The sequence below is a fragment of the Trachemys scripta genome, chromosome 1 (genome assembly GCF_013100865.1).
Source record: "Trachemys scripta elegans isolate TJP31775 chromosome 1, CAS_Tse_1.0, whole genome shotgun sequence".
In the NCBI taxonomy this organism is placed as follows: Eukaryota; Metazoa; Chordata; order Testudines; family Emydidae; genus Trachemys; species Trachemys scripta.
The window spans coordinates 224,076,895-224,099,470 of record NC_048298.1 but is presented as its reverse complement, the minus strand read 5'-3'; the positions used below and the strand labels follow the sequence as shown (position 1 = coordinate 224,099,470).

The 22,576-nt window shown below is 39.9% G+C and overlaps 1 protein-coding gene across 1 annotated transcript in view; it reads right to left on the bottom strand.

Moving 5' to 3' along the window:
- Positions 1–1,469: 1,469 nt before the first annotated feature.
- The window catches only part of DHRSX (dehydrogenase/reductase X-linked), a 228,468-nt gene continuing 207,361 nt past the window's right edge, over positions 1,470–22,576 (bottom strand). The window contains exon 7 of the mRNA XM_034757540.1: positions 1,470–1,932. Coding sequence (XP_034613431.1) covers positions 1,735–1,932 — 198 coding nt within the window. The 3' untranslated portion in view covers positions 1,470–1,734. The remainder of the gene's footprint in view (positions 1,933–22,576) is intronic.

Below are 22,576 nucleotides of genomic sequence, written 5' to 3'. Positions count from 1 at the left end.
CTCGCCTTTCTTTTTTTCTGTAGTTCTTTTCCTGCAGCAACTCCCAATCCCACAGTGTGACCTTCACGCCCACCCCCTTCTCATCCCATCCATTAAAAAATTAGCAATGAAATATTGCTAACATTCGAAGTGTCATCATTTTGCTTTTGAGATATGATTCATGAGGTGGAAGTAGGATGGAGTACACACCACTAAAAGAGTCAGGGTTCAGGCTGGCTGGAGACAACACTCAGTTCACATTGAAAAGGTTTTCTTTGTAATCATGAGGGATAAAAACTTTCTTAAAACAAAATGGACAAAAAAACCCATCCCTTTGAGATTCTGCTGAGTGGATGTATCAGGCAGGCAACATAAATACACCAGGCATTTACCAACCTCTTGTTAACCAAAAATCACTTACCCTGAAGTTGACTGTTCCACTAAATACTCAGTCATTGGGTGAGAGACAGAGAGAATGACTCTATAGTTCAGTGGTTAGTCCACCCACCTAGGAGGTGGGAAACCCTGGGTTCGGTCCCCCTGCTTTAATCAATCACCTATCATTATTTATCCACAGTGGAACAGCTTCAACAAGGGAGATTGAGGGCATCCCACATCCGAATATCCAATAGCCCCATGTTTAGAGCACCACTGAGAGGTGGAAGACCCCTGTTCAAATTCTTTCTCCCCTTCAGGCAGAGAGGGGGGAATTGAACCAGGGCCTCCCACATCCCAGGCAAGTGTTCTAACCATAGGGCTAAAAGTTAGAAGATGGGCACCACTGGGTGGTACCATCACTCATCAGATCACCTATCTTCCCTGGATTTGCAGATTACTCTGGGGCTTGGGTGGGCAATAGTCCTCTGGATACCTAGAGAGATGCAGCAGTGGACATGCTTAGACGCAGAAACATAGGTGAGGGGGACTTTTACCCTTAAAACTAAGGCTAGATCTACACTACCCGCCTGAATCGGCGGGTAGAAATCGACCTCTTGGGGATCGATTTATCGCGTCCCATCGGGACGCGACAATCGATCCCCGAATCAACACTCTTACTCCACCAGCGGAGGTGGGAGTAAGCGCCGTCGACAGGAAGCCGCAGAAGTCGATTTTGCCGCCATCCTCACAGCGGGGTAAGTTGGCTGCGATACGTCGAATTCAGCTACGCTATTCACGTAGCTGAATTTGCGTATCTTAAATCGACTCCCCCCTATAGTGTAGATGTACCCTTAGACACTCCACTGCTGATTTAGGCACCTACCGGGTTCAGGAGAAGTTTTGTGGATTGCTGTGGTGCCTAAAACTGTCACTTATTATAAAGTGTTGACAGGATTTAAGAAGTTTAAGGAAAGAAACCCTAAATTTTCAGAACTGATAAAAAGTGGATTGAGTTATATTTGCAAGATTTGCAGAGCTGATTTTCAGACATAACAGTCCCACAAGGGACAGTCTCCTATTGTTACATAAAAACAGAAAAACACAATTCTGCACAAGGTTAACGATTTTTTTAATCACAGACCAAAACATCATGATTACAAAACTGATGGTTAAATTTAAAACCACCCTATACACATTTCTGTGGGAATATTTCCCCTTGACTCCCTAGCAGACTATGGGTTCAAGTGAAAAGCAGCACTGTTCACATTTGCCTTTGGAATTGAACAGTGCATTCCAGGATGATGGTTCATGCTGCAAGGAGTCAGGTAAGGATACTTGTTGGACACATTTCATTCACCCAGTTGGAAGTGGCTACTTTTAGAGATCTCTGTTACCTACATCAGAAATCCTAGTCATCTTGCAGCTTTCAGTCCAGAGCCTTCGCTGCAGCTCTTCATCATACGATACATCAGTAGATTTTGTCCTTTGCTCATTGTAAAGATAGATGCCACCAACTCCTTCCAGCTCTGGTGAGACAGCTGCATAGATGGACGTAGAGGCTCCTTCCTCTGGAGTCTGCAGCCAGTAGAAAACAAAGCTAAATGAGACAGGTGCATATACATAAAGAACTTGGTTCATCACTATACACCACCAATATCAAAGCGCTTCCCTGTAGCCAGCTTTGTGGTTTTATTCACACACTGATGAGGAAGGGGAAGAAAAAGGCCATGTATCCAACCAGCCCAGTATACCATTTTACTAACATTCTATTTAGAGACCGCTTCAAGCCACAAAACTCTCACATGCACATGGAAAACTCTGAGATATTCAGAGCCAGGATTTTGGTCCAGGCCCATCCTTTCCAGCAAAAAACGAAGTTTTTTTGTCAGGGAGGTAGTTAATTCATTTCTAAAAGCAAACAAAAATATTAAAATCGCTTGTGTAATTATTCATTTTATAAGGACAGGTTCTTTAATCTGCTCAAAGCAGATGAAGGTGTAGGCTGTGTCTATAAAGCACACTTTTTAATAATGTGGCATGAGCAAAAGACCATGACAACTATGACAGCAAATTAAAATTCTGGTGTTTAATCCAAACAGGAAAGGTAAACCAGAATATTATATTTTGCATAGAACATAATTATCAGCGTTTGCTGCTGTCAGAAAATAAAATGGTAGAAGTTTTGTAACATTTAGCATTAAACGAATGTTTAAATCAAATTAATACCTTATTTCATGAAACACCTTTTATCCTGAGGGAACCCAAAACACTTTCCAGACTGCCTACAAAGGGATCGCACATATTCACCATTGAAATGATGCCAGTTTTTGATGTTTTTAAACATGCACTGAAGTACAGATTTATTTTGAATGTTTGCATTTATTAGTGATACAGATTATGATCAAGACCTCATACATAATCATTTTAATCTTCCCAATTTTGCTTCTGTAAGTAATTAACAGTACAGTGGTTATTCACAGTATTGCCTAAAGCTCATTGGATAGCATTTCTCAAAAACTTTTTTGACAAATGTGATAGTATTTTTAGGGCTGTCAAGCGATTAAAAATTAATCATGATTAATTGCACTCAAACAACAGTAGAATACCATTTATTTTAAATATTTTTGGATGTTTACTACATTTTCAAAAACATTAATTTAAATTACAACACAGAATAAAATGTACAGTACTCACTTTATATTTATTTTTGATTACAAATATTTGCACTATAAAAAACAAAACAAAAATATTTTTCAATTCACCTCATACAAGTACTGTAGTGCAATCATTATCATGAAGTTGAACTTACAAATGTAGAATTATGTACAAAATCACTGCATTCAAAAACAATGTAAAACTTTAGAGCCTACAAGTCCACTCAGTCCTATTTTTTGGTCAGCCAATCACTCAGACAAACAACGTTGGTTACAATTTGCAGGAGATAATACTGCCCACTTCTTATTTACCATGTCACCTGAAAGTGAGAACAGGCGTTCACATGGTACTGTTGTAGTTGGCGTTGCAAGATATTGACGTGCCAGATGCACTAAAGATTCATATGTCCCTTCATGCTTCAACCACCATTCTAGAGGACATGCTTCCATGCTGATAATGGGTTCTGCTTGATAACGATCCAAAGCAGTGTGGACTGACGTATGTTCATTTTCATCATCTGAGTCAGATGCCACCAGCAGAAGGTTGATTTTCTTTTTTGGTGGTTTGGGTTCCGTAGTTTCCGCATCAGAGTGTTGCTCTTTTAAGACTTCTAAAAGCATGCTCCATACCTCGTCCCTCTCAGATTTTGGACGGCACTTCAGATTCTTAAACCTTGGGTTGTGTGCTATAGCTATTTTTAGAAATCTCATATCGGTACCTTCTTTGCGTTTTGTCAAATCTGCTGTGAAAGTGTTCTTAAAATGAACATGTGCTGGGTCATCATCCAAGACTACTATAACATGAAATATATGGCAGAATGCGGGTAAAATAGAGCAGGAGACATACAATCCCCCCCCCACACACACACACCTCCAAGGAGTACAGTTACAAATTTAATTGACGCATTATTTTTTTAACAAGCATCATCAGCATAGAAGCATGTCCTCTGGAATGGTGACCGAAGCATGAAGGGGCATATGAATGTTCAGCATATCTGGCATGTAAATACCTTGCAACGCTGGCTACAAAAGTGCCATGTGAATGCCTGTTCTCACTTTCAGGTGACATTGTGAATAAGAAGCAGGCAGCAGTATCTCCCATCAATGTAAACAAACTTGTTTGTCTTAGTGATTGGCAGAATAAGAAGTAGGACTGAGTGGACTTGTAGGCTCTAAAGTTTTACACTGTTTTGTTTTTGAGTGCAGTTCTGTAACCAAAAAAAATCTGCATTAGTAAGTTACACTCATGATAAAGAGATTGCATTTCAGTACTTGTATGAGGTGAACTGAAAAATACTATTTATTTTGTCGTTTTTACAGTACATATATTTGTAATAAAAAATAATATAAAGTGAGCACTGGGCACTCTGTATTCTGTGTTGTAATTGAAATCAATATTGAAAATGTACAAAAACATCCAAAATATTTAATAAATTTCAATTGGTATTTTATTCTTATAAGTGCAATTAATCGCTATTAATTTTTTTAATCACAATTAATTTTGAGTTAATCGCGTGAGTTAACTGCAATTAATTGACAGCCCTAGTATTTTTAAGATCTTATTTAATGACTATTTTAAAGATAAATCAAAATGCTATAGAGCAGGGTGGTTGAATCGTACAAATATATTCACACCTAATTTATTTGATTTTTTGTGATTTTTGTTAATAAACGGACACTTTTAAAACAATATTCATTCAATGGCATTCCCACTGTACCACAAATTCTGCAGTAATGTTATCTACTTGCAGTGGCAATACTTGTAAAGGTTTTAATAGCTACCATTATACTTTTTGATTAATTGGGCATAAATTAGGTGCTGAGGCCCCATTCCCCCAATATATGTGTCAGAGCCATGCTGAATAATGTAACAAATTGAGATCTATGTGACAGTGTTAGGTGAGCTTGGCAGCTAGCTGGCTATCATACCTGCATAGCTCCCTAATGCAAAGCTGGCAGTAGCAGAAGGGCACCTGTGGACAAAGCACTATCTTGGGAAGGAGGTGGGGGAAGCCTTAACAGCAGATGGCTGCCATTAGGTCTGAAGCTAAGCTTTGCAGAACAAACTGTGTGGCTTAGGAGCGTTGCAGGACCTCTACCCGGGTTCCAGACACATTCCTCATAATGTGAATAATTGTGAACAGTATACTTTAATTGGAACAAAGCTCAGCAACAAAATCATTCACCTACTTGAAGAAGAAATTTAAGTTAATGTTAGAATCTTACATTGTTGAGGATTCTACATATGTGTTACTATGAACATAAGGCCCAATTTCTCCACTTCGAGCCTGATTCAAAACACACTGAAGTCAACAAGAAAACTCCCACTGACTCTCGTGGACTTTGGATCAGGCCATTAGTATGCAACACTGCACTGATCACAATTAAAATGTCAACAGTTATTATCAATTACCCCACAAAGATTTGGTATTTAAGGCACCACAGTTATTTCCTAGTCCAAAGATAGCATAGTGAAATATTATGGTAATCATATGACAAAGAGATTATTCACAGGGTAAGATATTACTCAACATGAGTAAAAAAAAATCAAGTCCAGGCAAGTAATGGTAAATGTTGATTTTTCAATGAAAACCACTCTACACTGGGAAGGCATTGGCAACAGTAAAACCAAATAAGGCCCTGATACTGCAAAGATTAATGTGCATGCTGAACTTTACGTACTGTGAGTAGTTCCACTGCCTTCAAAGATACTACTGACACTGCTTTAAGTTAAGCATGTCCATAATTCTGTGCCAAATAAGGGCTTAACTCTTAGCCAGGACTGCCTTGTAAAAGAGGCTTGTGTCTCAATTAAATTTTCTAACCTTGGATAACTAACAAATCATCATCACTAATAGCAACAAATTATATTTCTTAATAGCAGAAGGATAGCAATTAGTAGTAATCATTAATATTTGATTAATATATTACATCTGTCAGAAGGAAAGCATTGAGTCTTAAGGTATTGTCTGTATTTTAATTATAAAGCTAGTGATACAGTACGCCTATTACTCATGTGATGGGTCATCGGGCAGAGTAAAGGAAAAATGTCAGTGACTCATAAATCCCAATGATTTTTTTTAAAATAACCAAAAATAAAATGTTGCACTGGAGTTCTCAATGAAAGGCCTAATCCTGAGAGGTGCTGGCGATGGAGCTACATGTGCGTGTACCCTTGCACTTGTGTAGAGTTCCATTAACTTCAACAGGGCTCTGAACAGACTCAGAGGTCTGCCTGCATGAATCTTTAAAATGTGTTAGCTGATGGTGGTCAACCTTAGACTCTTCACCAGGACTTGTTCTGCAGGGCCTGCTTTGCAGCTTTCCCAGTGTAGTTACTATGCTCCTTACGTACATCAAACCCTGAAAAGTTTCAGTCCCAAAAGGGAGCATTTCAGAAAATTATGAGTGATTGAAAACACTCATTTGAAAATTGGAATGGAAACTATTATGTAGCCATAATTACATGTACAGTGGTCACTAAGTAAATAACTGGGCTCATAACAAGGACAACATCTAATGTTAATACAAAATGTCAGATACACAAATAGACAGGACAAGAATCTGTGATACAGCTTTCAAGACCAGAGACTTCATCCTTGACTTAAAAAGCCTTATTCTACCCTTCTCTTTCATGCATCCCTCTCTCTCCTTTCATTTTCTCTCTTCTAATCCCCTACTCCTCTATTTCTACCCTTCTCTTTGTTCGCCTCAATTAAAGACCAAGAAAGATCTGGAGATGTTTTATAGACTATACTATACTGTTCTACATAAAGACTTAACCAGCACCACCAAATTAATTTCAGACCACTTGAACTGCTAACCCCGAGCAAAGTGAAAACTTTAATAGGTTCATTCAATATTAAAATGGTTTACATTTCACTTTTTAAAAGGAGAGACAATTAGAAACAGAGGAGACAGAGCTGAAAAGTGCTGCCCTTTCCAGGACAATGCTGTGGCGGAGGACAATTTATTCTGGAATCAGAGATATTAATATTAATATATAGTAAAAGATGCAGTACTGGGTTGAACTAATTGTGAATCCGGTTTCAAAGAAAAAAATTGAAGTGTGGAAGGCACAGCAAGGGAGACACATGTTTTAACTTGGATAATTGATACCTACTGCCGGCTTTTTCCTGGAAATTCTAGTACTAGAAAATTGAGAAAGCTTCTGAAGCCTTGATATCTATTCTGTCAGATTCTAGGTTTGTCACTTAAAACAGAAACAAAGATGAACTATTAAATGAGCAAACATTTACTTAGGAGGAATATGGCCACGGTTCTGAAACCTACTGAAATCAGTAGGAGCTATATAGGTGCTCAGAACCTCTGAAAAATCAAACCATGTTCATTTAAGAGCCTAAATATGGATTGAGGAGGCTAACCTTAAACAGTCATGTTTGAAAATTCTGGCCTTAGAGACAGGTTTTCAGAAGTATTTAGGGACCAAAAAATGTCAAAAGGTACTCAGTGGGAGTTTTGAAAGTGCCTAGGTGCCTAACTCCCATTGATTTAAATGAATTATTAAAAGGATGTATGATACAATGGTGGCAAATATGTTTTCAGCACAGTGCAATGCTGGGTGTGACACAAAAGAACAATGTATATTTATTAGAATATACAGAACTTTTATCTGAGACCAGCAATAGTAACATGGTCTGTGTCTCACACATACGATCTGATGCTGGATCTAGTCTTCTGCACAACAAATTTAGCCATCTATCACCACAGAATTTGCTGAAGTATGAGCACTCATTTGATCAGACACATATTGAGTGGAAGCCTGTCAATGCCAACCATTTGTGCTACCAATGCGTATGTTTCATATCGTTGCATGCAGTGCAAAGGGGACTTAAAGATGCCCTAATCATGTAGTTGGGCCCTGAATGATCACAATGGTCCCTTCTGGCCTTAGAATCTATGAATGGCATCAAGCCAGAATAGCAAATTCTACTTCACACCCTTCTAACCTCCCAGCATAGGGATTTATGTTGGGAGGAAGACTGGAGAATGCTGCACTCTAGAGATCCCTGCCAAAATAACAGCCTCTAGAGTGTTATAAACTGGGATAAGGTAGAGCAGCCCTGAGGCTATTCTAAGTTACACTTGGTGCTAACGTGGCTCCCCAGATGCCCCCAGGATAGCAGGCCTATGTGAAGCATAAATTTATTACTGTTATCTTTATCCTCTCCCATCACTCTTCCCTCTTATTGTTCACCATGTTTTGATTTAAATTAGATTATAAATTCTTCAGGGAAGGAAAAGTGTATTCTCATGTATTAATACAACATCTGGTGCAAGGAGGCCTCAATCCTAATTGGAATTTTGGGGTGTTAGAAAAACACAAATAATAAATAATACTAATAAGTCTCATGGTGAATGTGTCTATCTGGACTATGAGACTCCCTTCATAGTGATACCATTAGAAGGTACATGAATTGTTTCTTCTTGGCCGGTTACTATTAGTTTGCTCCTTCTACAACACTATATAGACTCAGCCATCAAGGTTGATGTTTTGCAACCATGTCTGTTCTAGGCGCTAGTCAAAAAGGAGCCTAAACCCCTCTCTACGGCAGACTGTATCTTCCCTACTCCATGGGCCTGTCTGGCAGCATCTCAGGCTATCTATAACTCATTGGACAGCTGCATTACAGTTAAAAGTATACATCTGTTCATTACAAATTTTTCTCATGGGGACACGAGGCCATCCAGTGAGAAGTCCTGGTGAAGATGATTCTCAACATAACAATGTTAACCAGTAAGCAAAAGGGTCTATTGCTAAGAAAAGGCCTATTGTTAAGTGAACCAAACCCCTATGAAGTTTTAAGAATAATTTTCAATAATAATATTAAGTGGTGTAACCTTTATGAAGAGGGAAATTTAGTTTAATAAGAATGGAAAGTTTATTTTCTTAATGTTTAATATAATATTCCTTTTTTAACCACAAAACATACTAACCACATGAGGATGTAAGCCTGGATATTGCGATATGTGCTTAGAAATTTGCAACCATGTTCCAGACAAAAGGGGATGTGTGTAACTGTCATGTGTAAAAGAGGAAGTTCTGGCTTGTCAACAACCTATCTATAAAAGATTGCAAGTTTGAGTTATTGGTTGGATCAGACAGGACTGGGATCAGACTGGCATCGGCTGCAAGATTGGGTATTGTGTATCTATTCTTATTATGTGCTACTCTTAAATAATAAAGACAATCAAGCCTGACTACTCCTGTCTCCCTATTTCATTGTTATCATCTCATTCTGAGCCACTAACAATCAAAATGTAATCAATCTATATGTAAAGGTAACACAAATTCCTCCATATTACAATAGTGCCTAGAGGCCCCAGCCACAAGAACTGCATTGTCCTAAGTACTGGACAAAGGTGTAGTTAAAGCCAGTCCTTTCCCAGAACTTACAATCTAAGTATACAAGGGTGGGAGGGGAACCAGAGGCACAGCCAGCAGTGATTTGCTCAGGTCATAGATCGAGGATAGGAGTAGAACCCAGCTCCCCTGAGTCCCAGTCCAGTAACCTAGCCATCAAGTCCATGCTTGTCCTTCTTCTCTAAGTTTGTAATATAATATGTCATTCTTTTATTTATAGCCATTTCTATGGCTTTCATTACCATAGCATGCAAGCACCTAATTATAAGAGAAAAAGTACAGATCTTTTTTAACCCTCTCCTCACTCCTAAATGTAGACTGATCTATCATTAACTAAGAATACTTAATCATAGTTTAGTATTCACACTAGAGACTTGTTATGTTAAAGAGCAATATTGTTATTCCTATTAATCATGCTATGCCTTAATTCTACAGAGAGTTTTCAGCTATCATTGTTATTATCTGAGTCATATAACTGACAACATAAGACAGCTCCTCCCTCAGTAAACACAACAAAGCTACTTGGAGAGAGATCCTCTTTGATTTCTAATGCTAGAACATCTGCTTCATCTAATGACTTACATTCCCTTCCCTTTGTTGGGAAACCAATTTAAATATGAAGCACAGAGTGAATGGATCAAAATTAAAAGAGGAATCAAAACAACAAACCCCTCCTGAAAGCTTTTAATTTATAATTCTGCCATGCATTGTCTCATGCCAATTTATAGTTTATCCCCATTTCAGTGAATTCTTTCAAAGACTGCCAGGTTCTGGGCAACCATAATGATACACCACAGCAAATCAGTAGTGTTTAACTTACATTGATTGCTACACTATTACCAAGCCAAGATGTTATGAAGACAAGCAACGTCCTAACTAATAAAGATGTTTCCTAGTGGATTTGGAATTTATTTTCTTCTTAATTAAATGCACACCTATGTAATGTAGAATGACTTTTCACATCACACACAATGATGTAAAATACTTTTCACAAAGCAAACACTGTATCTGACCTATCTTTAGCAAAGACACCACTACACCAATGGGAGAGCTTCACCCGGAGGTGTAGCTAATCCACCTCCCTGAGAGGCAGTAGCTATGTCAATGGGGGAAGTTCTGTTAACATAGCACTGTTTTCACAGGGGGATTAGATCTGTATAACTACATCGCTCAGGGATGTGGATTTTTCACATCCCTGAGTAACACAGTTATGCCAATATAGGTCTGTAGTGTAGCCCTGGCCTTAGGCAAATCAGTTTACCTTGCTATCTCAGTTTCCCCATCTAGAAAATCAGATAATGATACTTTCTCACATACTTTACAGGGTAGTTGTGAGGATGAATTAGTTAATATCTATAGGATGCTCAGAACATACAAAGCACTCTAATGTTTTGATAGTATTAGTGTAGGAAATCTTTTTGTAAACCGTCACAGGTTGATAAAGCATAAGACAAAAACCATGCAGAGTAATTTATTAAATACGCCAAAGATATAGGGAGCACTAGGTATTTCAAGAGCACTACCACTTCCAAGTAAACACTTAGTGGTGTCCGTACTGGAACTGAGTAAGCCTTCAGTCCTAAATACCCAGAAAGTAAACAGATAAACTAACCTCTGAGGTGCCTGGTAAAGGACCTGATTCTGTAGCCCTAGTCCCACTGGAGTCAGAAAGTCAACTCACTTGGATAAGAAAGAACTGCGCTCAAAGTGTATGTGTGACTAGTGTTCAGTAAGATAAGCAAGCTATCCCCAAATGATTGCATGGTGCTAAGTACATCTAAGCATTCTGCACTCCTCTAATGGCATGAAAGAGGAAAAACACTGGAGAAGAGGAAATAAATCAGAAGAAAAAAACATTCGTTTAAAAAATGTAGTGTGGATTCTCTAATGGATCCTCCTTCCATTCTCTCCTCCTGAGTATAGCAATTGGCATGCAACAATGTTCTGCAAATGGATAAGCAGGGGACACATATAGCTGTACATCTGGTGCCCTAAACCAGTGAGATTTTATATTTGACAGCTAGCCAGCCAGACAGCATGTATTTTTTTGGATGGCTCTCCAATAGCTGTTACACAAAAGAGAGAGAGAGAGTGAGATTAATCTATTGGTACTAATCTTTTCCCTTAGGCTCAGCTCTTGAGTCTCAACCACTCATCTCGTTCGCCCTTCCACCGACTATAAAGAGGCAAGAATTGAGTCTGATAACTGTCTAGGGCAGGGATCGGCAACTTTTAGCACGCGGCCCATCAGGGAAATCCGCTGGCGGGCCGGGACTGTTTGTTTACCTGCAGTGTCCCCAAGTTTAGCCGATCGCAGCTCCCACTGGCTGCGGTTCGCCATTCCAGGCCAATGGGGGCTGCGGGAAGCGGCACAGGCTGAGGGATGTTAAAACTGTAGTGTCAAGCCATTAAATTGGCTTGACATGAGGTGTGAATTGTTCACTGAATGTAAATGTTTTCCATGACTTCACTTCCTTGAAGTTACAGCAACTCTGATGTTTATTTGGATCGACAACAAAGACAATTAACAGCAGGTCTGTACAAGGAGAAAGTAAATCTGGGTCTTACCTGGGTGACACAGCTTCTAAGGTGGGGAAATAGAGACTTAGACCTCAGGGATGTCTACACTCCAAAGAAAAACCGGAGGCACCAAGTCTCAAAGCCCAGGTCAGTTGACTCAGGCTTGCGGGGCTGGGGCTGTGGGGATAAAAGTAGCAGTGTAGACGTTCAGGCTCAGGTTGGAGCCCAGACTTCAATATCCTCTGCACTCAGCAGGTTCAGAGCCCACGTTCTAGTCCAAGCGCAAACATCAACATAGCTATTTTTAGCCCTGCAGCCTGATCCCCGTGAACCCCAGTCAATTGACCTGGGCTCTGAAACTCTGGGCTGCAGATTTTTAGTTTGCAGTGTAGACTAACCTTGCATCTTTTGCTAAAGAAGAAGGGTAAGGAGGAGGAAGAACTGTATTGCTTGATTTATGAGCTTGAGATTCAACTTCAGAATCATGTGATGACTTCTCTAACTGGTGTTTTGGCATATCACTATGCTGTAATACTGTAATAGACCTACAAATGAAAAGCACTATATGGCCCCAATCCAGTAAAGAACTAAAGTACATGCATAACTGTAAGCACATGGGGAGTTGCGCTGACTTCAGTGGTACTATTCATGTACTTAAAATTATGTACATGCTCAAGAATTTTACCAAGTCTGAGGGAACAGGAGCTAAATAAGGAACAGCTTGTCAGTCAACTAAAAAAAATCCCTCTCTAGATAGTCATATGGCCCTCGTTGCCATGGCATCTGAGCATCTCTTTCATGGGCATGCCCTGGGAATGTCTTCCCTCCACCTGTGCGCTCACATTCAAGAAAAGTCTGAATTTTTGATCACATACATCACAGCTCTGGCTAACTCCATTAATATGGTGCCACTCCAGAAAGGAGGATCCACAGTAGAAGATTTATTACATTGTGCCATGCTTCTCAGTCACACCCAGGGTGAAATCCTGGCTCCACTGAAGTCGATGAGAGTTTTGCCATTGACTTAAATGGGGCCAGGATTCCACATTAGAGTATATAAGTGTACAGCAAAGACCTCAAAAATGTTTAACTCGGATCCAAAATACACAGCAGTGATATTATGCTGTACATAGTGAAAAATGCATGGTTATCCCAAAGGCCCCATGTAGAGCCGATAGAAAAGCAGAATTTCCATCCCATGGGAAATTCTGGTATTTTGACATTTTTATCCTGAAGTAGAACAGAAGGTCAAAATATCAACATTTTCATGGAATGAAAAATTCGGAAAATTTTCAATTCAGAAACATTTTGTTCTGATTTTCTTGAAGGCAAAGTCAACCCAAAAAATCAAGCTTTTCCAATGAAAAAAATTTATTATGGGAAAATATTTCATTTTAAATTTTTCAACCAGCCTACTTCCCATGTGTAATGCAATTTTGTGGCGACATAATGGCACAATAATGTAACTGTTTTGCAAAGATACCACATAAATAGTTATCTTTGCTCTATAAAATCCATTAAAAAATTCATTCCTCCAACTAGCCACACAATCTTAAAGGTTTCCTCTCTTGTGTAGCTCCTAAAGCCTGGAAGAATGTTAGTCCTTTGTTACAATGCTAATAAATAAAAAACATATGTGTTTGTATATTTTCTGCCTGTAGTGCATTTTTAGAATGATTTTAGCAAACTGGGAACCTTGCTGCATAACGTGCCACATAACATTGGGCCACTGAAAATGATGTACATATTGCAAGTTTCTTCTACCTGAATCGTTTTCTCCCCATTTCATTATTGATAAATTTATACATTCATACATTTTAAGGCCTAAAGGATCCATTGATCCAGTCCGATCTTCTGTATAATGCAAGCCATAGAATTTCACCCAGCAATTCCTGCATTAATCCCATAACTGGTTGTACAGCGCATCTTTTAGAAAGACATCCAAAAATTCTTTGAGTAATTGAGAATCCACCACATCCTTTGTTAAGTTGTTCCAGTGGTTAATTACCATCACTATTAAAAATCTGCACCTTATTTTTTTGTCTGAATTTGTCTAACTTCAGCTTTTTATGCCTTTTTCCGCTTGATTACAGAGATCATTACCACCAGAGATCTTCTGCACATCTAGGTACTTGTAGACTGTGGTCAAGTCACGTCTTAGCCTTCTTTTTGGTAAGCTAAATAGATTGGGTTTCTTAAGCTTCTGACAATAAGCAGGTTTTCAAGTCTTCAAATCATTTGTGTAGCTCTTTTCTGAACCTTCTCCAATTTATTCCCGTTTATGTGTATAACACAGGAAGTATGTTTCTAACTGGCAGTAACATTTTAAGGGGAACCATTGTTGTTGTTTTTGATTTCTTATCAATCAAAATAAAATAGAATACTGACTGTTCATTAATTCCAAAATCATTATTAGCCAAATAATCAACTAGCTAAAAGCTGGAATAATGAAATATTTATCTCAGGGCTTTTTTCCCCCACTGCTTGGCTGCTTTCCTCAGTCGCTTCTCCAGTACTTCCTCCCCCCCACACCCTTTGCTGCTTCTGAGTGCTAAGGATGAGAAAAATAGTACTGCCATGCAGGGGCAGGCTGCAGTCTTCTCCACAGGACTGACTAGTAGGCAGATTGGGGAGAAGCAAATGTAGAGCAAGAACATGGGAGAGGAACAATTTAAATTTTCCTGCCCAAATGCAGAGTGCTCCACAAAATGTGGTCTGCACAGAGTTGTTTTTCAGAAGTCCTGTTTTAGAATAGTGACAGGAGTCATAGCTGAAGTGGAATTCTGATGTGGAGGCTGGTACAGTATGTGCATGTCCAGTGGAAAACCTGTGTAAAAGAGTGGATTATCAGGCCCAGGGTATACAATAATGGCTCAGAGCTAATTCAGGCATTGAGAAGAACAAGAGCAATGGCAAAGGGCCAAACCCCCTGATTTAAGGTAGGAAAATGAAAAGAAACTGAAACTAAAAGGAGAAGAAGGGGAGAAACACCTCCTGTTTCATTTGGCACCATAATCCTTCAAGAGTGCAACAATTTTTCAGAAATATTTCTGAGATGAAAATCTTCTCCTAAATCCAACCAACTTCCTCAGTACCTCACACACTCCTTCTCATTTTGTTCTCACTCAGCTCCCCTACCTATCTTATCCAGGCTTTGCTGCTCCACCCCTTCCAGGCATAAGCAGCTTCTGCCCTCATCCCCTAGGGTGCCATTCAGAATAAACAGGAGCTTCCAAGCTTCCGGAATTATCACTGGCCACAATAACAGCTGTAAGAATGAACCTTTTCATTGTATTAAGTGCCCCAGAAAGTATTTGGTTGTGCTTTTAGTTGTAGGGGTCTTTAACAAAAAGGTTAGAGTGCTTGTTTCGAATGGGAAATGATCCTGTGAAGTTTGTGTGGTGCAATAAACACACATTGTGAGATCATCTGGTGCTGAGATAATGTGCTTCATTGTGGGATGTATGGAACTTTGCTCTTTAATAATTCACTTTACCTCTCTTATGCCATGCATACTTTTCATTGTGATTGAAGTCAAGGAGTGAGCCTGTTTCCTCACTGTAACGTTGTATAAACAGAGATGGTCCTGGATTATTAAGCCTTTGCTGGGGAAATTTCCAATTGAATTCATGAATGAAAATCGTTGTGTGTTGTGATTCAGTAAATGTTTTTAACACATACAAATAAAGGCAGGGACTTGAACTGAGGTTTGAACTGTGATTTTGAATCAGATGGCACTGTGCTTAAAATCCCTCTGCTGTTTCCCTTGCGCTTACTGGACCATGTTTAAAATTCTGGTCCTCACCTTGAAGTCTCTGCATAATTCTGCATCCATTTATTATTTAGTATGTACTGTACAGCAGAACCAAGGGGCTTCAATCAGGGCTCCACTGTAATATCATGCAAACAGGTTCACATGCTAAACTTTCATCTTTTTCTCAGCTCACTCTTTATTATGACCCCCCCCATCACCCTTTTGTTTCACCAGAGATGCCAGCCTCACCCCTCCCTTCATTTCCTTTTCATGCCCCCTTCCATGCTGCCACCTGACCCTCACCCATGCCTAGAAAAATGTTCCTACCCCAGTGTGCCAAGCACCCACCCTCCCATCCCTCATATCCCTCTGGAAAGCCCAGTCTTTCCACAAGGCCAGCAAATGCTAACTCACTGCCATGTAGCTCCGTCGCCTCCCTGACTGTAAAACAAACAACACATTTAAGTTATCACTCTCTTCTGGAAAAAGAACAGGAGTACTTGTGGCACCTTAGAGACTAACAAATTTATTAGAGCATAAGCTTTCGTGGACTACAGCCCACTTCTTCGGATACAGACTAACACGGCTGCTACTCTGAAACTCTCTTCTGGGTCTCCCAGGACATTCTCATTTGATAAATATGCTCAGTTCACCCCTGATGGTGCAGTGGGATGGAACTTGAGGTCTCCTCCGTGCTTCAGGAGCCAGGGGGCTTCGATGCCATCCTAGCAACCCCCTTCCTCCAAACACCAATCTCACTACTGCAACCCCCCATCAGCTTGTGCAGGATATGTGGAAGGCTGCAGTGGATCAGCTGGTCTGGCAGACTCCCTTCTCCCAGTCTCTGGAGTAGACATGAGTGGCAGCCAACATGCATGGTAGTGGGATGCGGTAGCAGCATTTTGGTGGGAAAGAATAAGTTCAACAGAAGGAGGAACAGACCTACATCAAGTGAATGCATGCCACCACCTCGACCCAGCCAGCCCTGCAAAGTGTAGGGAAAGGTGTTCACAGCTGGCCCTGAAGGTGGCGAGAGAGCACTAGCTGTCATGCATACAGGCTGGGGCAGAAAGTGCAGGTTGTCCTGTGAAAAGTACAAGCCAGCAAGAGTGGAGGTGAAAGTGACTCTAACACGTTGTGCCTTTTGTATTCTTGGACTGCTGGGAACTACCTTGGCTCAGCCCCAAGGGCTGCTCTAACTGCTGGCCTGGCTGCAACAACCCCAAGTTACTGTCTGGTGTCCTAGCATAGCCGGAGTGCAAAGTGCTTGAGCCACAAACACTCTAGGACACCCCATTCTTTTCTCAGGCATGCTCCTGTGTGGGGGCTACATCGAGAGGTCGCAGAGGGTCATTCTGATGGCCTACACGGCTCTGGGGATTGCTGGTGAGGCAATCCGGCTGGTTTTCAGTCCCCAAGTGGCATAAAGGGGCCAAAATAGAGCTCAGAATCTGGAGCCAGGCAGTTTTCTGATCAGCACATTTTCATAATAAAATATTTGCTTTTCACTAATCTAAGACTACCCTTAATGAAATGAATGAAAGATAACTGACCTTTTACTTTTAAGTCTGTGCTCAGTAAAAGAGGATTACAATTGTTTGTGAACTTTGCAGAGACTGTAACACAGACAGAAAAAAAGTTAATTTTTATTTGTGTAATCCCTAACAGCCTCTGACAGTCTGCAAGACAAACAGTTTTAATTATTTCCTCCTTGCTAAATCACTATTCTCATCATTTCATCAGAAAAAGTAATGTATTGTCTATTACACAGAAATCAGCACAACTGGGATTAAAAGGAGAGCCATGTACCCTGAGTACCAGCAAATTATATCAACATCAAACTGACAAATTCATCTTTTTGCAGCTCTGGCCTGAGATAACATGACATTTAAAAAACAAAGACTGTTCTAGTCATTCTGGGATTTCTGGCAATTTAAAAGGTTGACAATTTCTTTTCAATAGTAATTAAAAAGAAATCCAAAGAGCCCTGTCAGCTATTAATAAATACTATACAGCTGTTACATGTTGCTGGAAAATAAGTTACTTATTTTTCTTAATCTGAACCGCTGGTGCATGAAAATAACTTTAAAGCTAATCATTGATAATGACTGTACTTAACGAGTAGGAACTCCATTTTGAGAAAAAAATTGGCTCTAATTCATGAATAATTACTGAAGCCATGAAGCACGTGAATCTATACTCACAAGAAATATGCACACTATTTAAGAGTTCTTCAGTAATATAGTATTTGCTTCCCTTCTTAGATTGAGGTGCATTTTTTTCTTTGCCGTGATACTGCGAATATATAACAACTCTACATTAGTTTGAAACATAAATGAACCTGTGTGATTTGCAGTTGTTCACTCTCAGTGGCAGGATTGCTTAGCAGTATCACTGTGATACTGTGGATTTAGCACTTTGTGTTGTACTATTTATTCCGGGGGATGTTTAATGACCACAAAATGGTCAGGACTTCAATTTTTACAGGCCTGGCTCATCACTGCATTACTCAAGTTTTATGCTGGTGTTCCTCCTCTGAAGCCAATGGAGTTATTTCAGCATGAACCTGGAATAACACCATTGGGGGAAATTTCTATGGCCTGGGTTATATAGGAGGTCAGATTAGGTGATCGCAGTGGACACTTCTGACTTCGGAATCTATGACTTTATGAATCCAGTCCTATGTCTTTTCTGAAAGACTGGCCTCTTCAGCAAAACAATGTCCCAGATGCACTGGTCCACTGCTTGGAATAGCTTGAATAGCCCAAAACTGCTGGAGTGTCAGTGAATCTGGCCCAATGGCTCCAAAGAGTATCCTGGAACAGAGGTTTATCACTGACTTAGTAGGTTCTCTGCTACCTTCTGAATCATAACCACCACTTCTTAAAGCATAATGGGCCTAATTCTCTAATACGGCCTTCCATCTTGGGTGGCATTTACACCTATGTGAATCCAGTGCAAAGCGGTCATAAAACTAAAATAGCTTCCAAATTAGAATTCTCTGCTCACTCACAACATCAGTAGAATTTTTCACACACAGTTCCCAGTTATGACTGACTCCAGGTTCAAGGCAAAGTAAGAATCAGGCCTTTCAGGTATTTTCTTGTAGGTCTGCCATCCAAGTACTCACCAGGCCAATCAGGCCTTTATCTATATTATTTAGAACGTTAATATCTGCTAGTGCACAGGCAACTTCTTTGTTAACACCTGCATTGACCTATAATATAGTACCAACATCTGGTCTTAGGGGGAGATTTTCAAAGGTACAAAGGGCAGTTAGGTGCCCAGTTCCCACTGAAGGGCAAAGGAGTTGGATACTTAATCCTACATGTGCCCTTGAAAATCTCCCTCTGATTACTTTCCTGATATTCACTAAGTTGATAAGAAAAAATATAACTGTAAATATAATATAACAGAGAGGAAAAGCTATTTGGTCTTTAAAAAAAAGAGGCAAACTGCTCTTCTAGTTTAAACAAATGCTGAGAATACTCTGTAAAAATCCATAAATGATCAATCAATGCAGAAACACTGTAACCATGCTCAGAAATTTTAAAATATAACATTTAAGAACAAATGTTTGTATCAAATGCTTCTTTAATTAGTAAACAACCACAGGAAATAGGTGTAACTATTATGAACTTCTCCATCAATATAATCAAATTTGAGTTTGAGTTTTGATAATATTTGCCTAATTATTAAATGAAAAATGATACCCATGGGTTTGTCAATACATACATTTCAAACACGGGTCTTGTCTATTCACAAAAGCTGTACTTCTTCACTACTTCTGAATGGTATGAAATGTAGCAGGCTAGTGGGTATTAACCTGAGAGAAGAATATCAATAATACTGCAATGCCTTTTTTTTTTTTTGTTCTTTGTTAATTCATTCATAATGTGAAGGGCAGGGCAGGAAGCTGCTATACTACCACAGAGCACATATCTGGGCACCTTGCACTGTCTGCTCCCAAGCTTCTGGCTTAATTTAAAGAAAAAAGTTACTGTCACCTTTCTTGTTCTAAGTGTTGTTAGCAGACCTGGCACGACGTGTTTCATCATTAAGAAGCCCCACTGAGGAGCTTTTTTTTTTGCTTGGAATGAAGGTGAGCTGATTGCGTGTCAGACGTACCACAGATTTGCCCTTTCTTTTGATTTGAAAGTACATTAACGGGAGGATAATTGCAAGGTTTCTGCTCCATGATTTGCACTGACAATGACAAATAGTATGTGGAAGTTAAAGGGATTGTGTAAGCTGCCAGCATTCTCAAGGCTTTGTCTTCAGTGCAGTAACTAAGTTTATACTGGAATATTCTTTAGTTTTGTAGGTGACTTAAATTTAATATACACTGGAGATTACAGTGGACGAGAAGCTGGATATGAGTCAGCAGTGTGCCCTTGTTGCCAAGAAGGCCAACAGCATATTGGGCTGTATTAGTGAGAGCATTGCCAGCAGATCGAGGGAAGTGATTATTCCCCTCTATTCGGCACTGGTGAGGCCACACTTGGAGTATTACGTCCAGTTTTGGTTCCCCCACTACAGAGGGGATGTGAACAAATTGGAGAGTCCAGCGGAGAGCAACGAAAGGGGGGTTCCAAAGAGGATGGAGCTAGGCTGTTCTTAGGGGTGGCAGAGGACAGAATGAGAAGCAATGGTCTCAAGTTGTAGTGGGGGAGGTCTAGGTTGGATATTAGGAAACACTATTTCACTAGGAGGGTGGTGAAGCACTGAAATGGGTTACCTAGGGAGGTGGTGGAATCTCCATCCTTAGAGGTTTTTAAGGCCTAGCTTGACAAAGCCCTGGCTGGGATGATTTAGTTGGTGTTGGTCCTGCTTTGAGCAGAGGATTGGACTAGATGACCTCCTGAGGCCTCGTCCAACCCCAATATTCTATGATTCGCCACATTAGAATGACAGGTCACATTCCTGTTTAGTATATGGTAAAAAAATACAAATGACTCGATTCATGGACATAATGTAGTATATGGAAAACAACAGAATATAACAGTAATACTTGAACATGAAAACTACCTAGAATCTATCTATAATTGAGAGGGACCACCAGAACACGCAGAGTGCCTTAGCCTGCTGAGTTTTAGATTCCTATCTTATTCCATGATAATGGCATTGTATAATTGTTGTAATAAAATGCCTGCAAAGCTCTGTTAATACATATTCACCATCAACCAGATACAAGCTGATACCGTGAGTAAGGCAAATAGAAAACTAAAGCTACATGTATTCCACTGCGATATCTTGTGGCTACCATATGTGAAAATAAGAGATTTTTTTTTCGCAGCAGAGAAATGTACATGAACAAAAATTTCCTGGTGCAAATGAGTCTGCAATGCAGTGATGTTTGCCAGAGGAACTGTGCCTATTTACCTAATACCTTGGAGAACCAATAAGGAAGATGCGTATCTCAGTGACATGATTCGTAAGCAGATGTTTCCATCACAAATATAAGAGAAACCCTTCATGCTGCCAACAGCAATGAAAAGTGCATGAGGGATTAGTGAATTGCATCTAAATGTAGGGCAGCTTAAGAGACCTATGTTTCAGTGTAGTGCACCATTTATTTCTTGACAGTTCAAATTTTCAATATAATCCAAAGGATTTATCATTTTTAAATCTAGACACGGATTCACATCAGAAGGCAAACATATAGCTCAGTAATTCTGTGGACTGTTAACACATCTTACCTGTCATAAGGGATCAGTGGTCAGTGGTTTACCACAGGCCTATAACTTGGAGTCCAAGAGCACACTAGAGGCTATAAACTCACCCTGCACTCTTTAAATTACAGTATCATGTTTTTAAAAAACACACTAGAAACCACTGAAGCAGCACATTTCTTTTTCAATTTTTTAAATGTGCCCATTCCAATTCTCCATGTGTATATAAAAACTACCCAAGATTTAGTGTTACAAGCATTAGTTCAAATGAAGCAGACTCACTGTACTAAAAAAGAACATAAAAATACCTCTCCCAGCCTCTCATACAAAAGCCTGAACATAATGATGGCATTTGCTCAGTGCTCTGGAGGTTAACAAATTCAGGCTTATTGAGGCCACTGAGGGAAGTGATTCCAGAGTTAAGGATACTGGGCAAACACCTCCCTTTAGCCTTCAGGCAGTCCACTATAGCGACGGTTAGCCAGACTTCATCCGCTGACTTCAAGTGTCACAGCAGGATACCAGAAGAGCTACATCTTTAAGGGAGCCACAAATCAAACCACATAAGTCTTGAAAGATCAAGATCAGCACTTGACCTACACCTGGTAATGAACAGGAAACCAGGGCAGCCTATGGGAGCACTAATGTATTTCAATCAACCTGCAATCAACCCCTCCACACAGCCTGGCATCTGAATGATGTGCTATCTGAAGTTTCTAAGGAACTTCCAAGGACTGCCCAATCTCCAGGAGCACATTATGGTAATCCAAATAGGAAGTGAAAAAGACAAAAGTACCTTCTGCTGCCACACATCCCAGTTTACCTAGACAAATTTGTTCTATGTGACTCCCACAGCTTTCATTACACCTGAAAATGAACAATAAAAGTTCCTGCTTTGGTTGAAAGCTGCTCAACTTAGAGCTCTATTCACATAGCCCAATACTTTCCACTATGGTTCTATATCAGCACTGTGGGAACCAGCTCTTCTTGTCAATTGCCAACAGGAAGAACTATTATTCCGAAAAGCACAACAGAGATGAGGTAGGCAAATAAGCAGGACATTTGGCTGAGGTTTTCAAAAGGAGAAGCTGATTGGTTTGAAAATCAGGGTACTTATTTAGGTGCCTAAATATTTACTTGGGGTCTTACTATATGCACCCTCCCCCCATTTTTGGTCAAAATGGCAATGAAAGAATGGCAGAGAAATAATGTGAGCATAAAGGGACGGATTCCC